This window comes from Diospyros lotus, chromosome 11 (genome assembly GCF_014633365.1).
Source record: "Diospyros lotus cultivar Yz01 chromosome 11, ASM1463336v1, whole genome shotgun sequence".
NCBI lineage: Eukaryota > Viridiplantae > Streptophyta > Magnoliopsida > Ericales > Ebenaceae > Diospyros > Diospyros lotus.
In genome coordinates this window covers 22,231,736-22,236,437 of record NC_068348.1, presented here as the reverse complement: position 1 = coordinate 22,236,437, position 4,702 = coordinate 22,231,736, and the positions used below count along the sequence as shown (strand labels likewise).

At 43.9% G+C, this 4,702-nt stretch overlaps 1 protein-coding gene across 1 annotated transcript; it reads right to left on the bottom strand.

The window, feature by feature from the left end:
• Positions 1–625: 625 nt before the first annotated feature.
• On the bottom strand, positions 626–1,624 carry LOC127812774 (uncharacterized). Its single transcript, XM_052353302.1, has one exon. It carries the CDS (start codon positions 1,622–1,624, stop codon positions 626–628), a length of 999 nt encoding a protein of 332 aa, XP_052209262.1.
• Positions 1,625–4,702: the final 3,078 nt, after the last annotated feature.

Below are 4,702 nucleotides of genomic sequence, written 5' to 3'. Positions count from 1 at the left end.
TGGTCCCCTAGGACCATATCTGGTCCCTTGCTCTTCCTTTTTTTATCTTAGGAGTGGTCCCCTAGAACCATATCTGGTCCATTGCTCTTTCTTCAGTCTCGCTATCTTTGATGACGAAAAGACTCAAAAAGTCTCTTTGAAGGTTTCTAAGGTCAGAGGAAAATAGTTCCTTCCCCTTCACCTCTCTTTTTTCGTTTTATATTCTGTAGAATAAAAAATCTGCACATGTGAAAAGAAACATAATGAGATTTTATTGGGAAAAATACGCAGCTCCAAATTCCTTGGGGTAAACCCTTGACCGCTCCTGCACGATACCCCTAGCAGTGTTGATGGATGCCATGTAGCACTCCCGGGCGGACTTTAGGTCTCCTTTGACTTCGCCAATCCCCGCAGTAGTAGGGAACTTAAGCACCATGTGGTAAGTGCTCGGCACAGCCCGTAGAGCATTTAACCCCAATCTCCCCAAGATCATATTGTAGGCCGAGGGGACCTCTACTACCAAAATGTCTAACATGACCTGGGCAGACCGAGAACCCTCTCTCAGAGTTAACAAGAGCTGAAACATACCGTCCGCATATACCACTTCCTCGTTGAATCCAATCAAAGGGACCCAAGCTGGCTTCAACTATTCCATCTGGTATCCCATGCCCAAGAAGGCCTGTCGATATAAAACCTCGGAGGAGCTCCCCGGGTCCACGAGGATCCGTCGAAGCTCCCATTTTCCTAACTTCGCTGTGATGACCAGCAGATCATTAGAAATCGGATACCCGGGCAAGTCGTTATCTGTAAAAGAGATAACGTCCCCTGGCCGAGCCCTCTTGACTCCAATGTGTCGATGCAGATCAGAACTTTCTCCCGACTCCTTGCCTGGCACCATCCCAGCTGCTAAAGTGTGAAAAATTAAATGTTGTGGAAGATTTCGCTCCTTCTGGCGACTCTCTCTCCTAGGCGGAGTTCTAGTCCTGCGCCTTTCCTGGGATCTACCATGTCTACGGGGAGGGCTCATTGATCTCCGACGTTCATCCCTTTGTGACTCAGTATCCTTAGCCACGAATCTCCTTAGGAAACCTCGATTGATGAGCTCCTGAATCTCCTCTTTCAGCTGATGGCACTCCTCCGTGTCATGTCCATGATCTCGATGGAATCGACAATACTTGTCTTTACTTCTTTTGTTAGCCGGGGCCTTCATAGGTCTCGGTTTTTTCAAGTAATTCTTATTCTCAATTGTAGCCAGGATCTTTACCTGAGGAGTATTAAGCAGGGTGAACTTGACTGGACTCCATCGGGGGCCTGACCTTTCCCCCCGACAACCTGGTTTATCTTCCGGCTTCTGCTCCATATTCTGACTTTTCTTCTCTTTCTTATCCGAGTATTCAATTCTCTTGGCCCGCATTACCTCCTTGGCATTAATGTACTTGGTGGCTCGGCTTAGGATCTCCGCAAACGTCTGGGGAGGCCTCTTAGCCAGTGATTGGGTAAAAGGACCAACCCTCAAGGCATTCTGAAAGGCCACCATGGCAATACTCGGATCAAGATTCTCAATGCTCAATGCCTCCATATTAAATCTAGCCACAAAATCTGTTAATGACTCCCATTGGTTCTGCTTGAGATTCACAAGGGTCATGGTTGATCTTCGGTGTCTCCAGAGGGGAGCGAAATACACCAAGAACTTGTTCCGAAGTTGTCCGAAATTAGCAATTGACCGGTGCGCCAAGCTTGAATACTAGGCTCGTGCATGTCCTTCCAAAGTGGTCGGGAAGACTCTACACCACATAGCATCAGGTGCCGCCTGGACCATCATGTGAGAGGCGAAGAGATTCAAGTGGTTAGCAGGGTCGGTTGTGCCTCCATAGGGTTTGATGGCTGGGATTCGAAGGCACTCAGATGGAATAATCGCCATGATCTCCCGACTTAATGGCTGATTGGAAACAATGTCATGTGGCTCTTCCTCCCTTTGTCTCAACTCTGCAACCTCCCTCTCCAAATGTCGTAGACGCCTTTCTCGCTGAGCCCCTCCGGCTTGGGCATACTCGGGACCAGAGGACTCCTCCTCCTCTGAGCTCGGCCTCCCATACTCGTCACGCCTGGAAGGTCCGCTCCTTCTCTCTTCTCGATGGGACTCCCTCCTAGCACGAGGGTACTCGCCACCTTGGAATCTAGAGCGGCGATCCCCTTGGTGCCGACTATCGTGGTTGGAGTGCTCCTCTTGCCTCACCTCCGGAGGCTCCTGTTGGGTCAAAAAGGTGTTGAGCAACTCCGTCAAGCGTTGGACCTGTCCCTCTAACTGGGCGACACGATCTTGTGATGGCGAGTGATCTGGGGGATGACCCCCTACAGGTTCACTCTCCGGTGGTTGGTGTTGACTCTGATCTGGGACAGGTTGGGTACTAGTAGCTCGCGGTGGATTTCTTCTTGTTGTCATAACGGGGGGAAACTTGAGTTCATCTAAGGTACTCAACGAACAAGAGCAGATAGAGCAATTGGCCCCACGGTGGGCGCCAAATGATGATACTGGACCGATCACCGAGGTCTACCTCGAAGTAAGTACCTACAAGGGTGGGGCCTTTAATCCCCCGGGAGAACTCCGACGCTCAAGTTAGTAGAAGAAGAATGCTAGAAATGGAAAATCACACAGTAGTCAGATGATCCATACCTGTAGAAGTTGACCGTTATTTAAAGATGGCGTAGTGCATACCCTGAAGAGATAAGATAACCTCTAAATAATGGAGATAATCTCGGTTGACCGAGTCAACCTCGTTCAAAATCAAATATGGACTGAAGATCTAGATGACACATGGCGCTTCTTGAGAGTGCCACGTGGCGGCACCGGGTTGGTATACTCCGAGGGTAGTATAGTAATTTTGCCCTTAGTAAAATATCTCCTCATTAGTAACACTGTCTTTATTCATAAAAATATTTGTTAAAAATGACTTATAGGCTCACAGGATAAGTAATTCCCATACCTCTAAGTAGATTACTAATGTAACATTGGTCTTAGAGCAGTTGAAATTTTCTCTATCCCAACTTTTGCCATTAGCACGTACTAAGTTCTAACTCTTGTCCCAAAAGGTGAATCGCTCACCCCAGGCGCCCCCACACCCGGCCCGACAGAATGTGAGGGGGTTAATCATAGTAACTCAACCGGACACAGTGGCTAGATCAATGCTCACTGCGCACAAGGAGTCCTCCTCATTTTGAGAGGTTGCTCCCACACTGACGTTGGTGAAACTCGATCCTTGGTCCTTGTCCCAAACTTCACCTTGTAATATGCAAGATTGTTATTAGAATTATTTCTATCCCAAATTCTTGTTGACTCTTCGTTACTATATATATATATATGTGCTAAATATTTTGTCTCGTATTCAAATGAGTGTTTTGATAAGTTGTAGTTTAATATTATTATACATATTTACTAGATTCAGTCCAATAGGTCAGCCCAATCGCTTAAATCCCAATAGACCCAGCTGAGCTCGTCGGGGCAAGTTCATACATTGCTGAAATCCAAGCTTAGATTGCGGAATCTAGCAAGCTCCCAGTAAGGCTTTCAGTGAGCTCTCAGCGATATACCCATCAAGCTTCCAATAATGCTTCTAGCTTGCTGGCCTAACCGTTCAACTCGCATAGCAACATAATTGCTGAATAATTAGATGCAGAGACTCATTTACTTTTGTGAGGCAAACCGGATCCCTGATAATACGGATGTCACTCCCGATTTTATAGAAATGATAAGGACATGTCGTCTCCCATGATATCATCTCTACGTTTTAGCATTTTATGCAATTGTAAATACTCTTTATTATAAATAGGGGTCAAAAATACCATTGAAAGAAAAAAAAATCAAGAGTAATTATATATTATTACTCTGTCGGAATACCCAAAGAAGAATTGTGGAGTAGGCATCATTCTGATCGAACCACATAAAATTCCCTTGTCTTTGCTTCTACTTAGTTCTTCCTCTTTGTATTTCGGCTCATTTTCTCATTGTGGGCCTACGAATCATGGTTAGCTAATTTTGAACATCGATAAATATATATTAAAATATACTTTTACCAATAAAAAATATATAATTAAGCATATATACTTAAGATTATCATTCTTGTGCAGTTCCCTATCACTCGTGCCCTCAATTTCAATAAAAAAAAAATATCATAATTAAGCATATATACTTCTTTATATGCCACACCACTTATTTGGTGCTCAACATAAAAAGATCATTTTAAGATGAATAATATAAAATAAAATTTCATGTAAAATAGTATTATTTATTAATAATTCAACCAATCTTTATTATAAATTGGTTAAAAAAATTGTAATTATAAATTTTTTACTTAATTTCAAATATGAAGTTAGCGCGCGCGGGGGGGGGGGGGGGTTGGAAGTTGGGATGGCGAGACGAAGAGGTTGAAATCATTAAATAAAATACAATATGAAAATTACGTGGTAGTAGGAGTATTTACTATTTAAAATTAAACCGTTTTTTTTTTTAAATATCATAATAAATATAAATAAATTGACCTGATTACTACTGATAACTTAAAAGAATCATTTAAGGAAGGAAACGGGAGAAAGGCGCGTGCGGTTATTTTGCCACGTCATTAAGTTCCAGCCTGGCACCGGCAACAATCTCGGATGAGGACGCCCCCCCCTCCCCTTTATATATCTCTCTCTCGTTCATTCCTCTTACTTCTCAATTTCTCATTCT

Bases quoted from the DNA above. Each gene is read 5' to 3' on its own strand.
- LOC127812774 (XM_052353302.1), bottom strand. From the start codon at position 1,624: ATGACCCTTGTGAATCTCAAGCAGAACCAATGGGAGTCATTAACAGAT.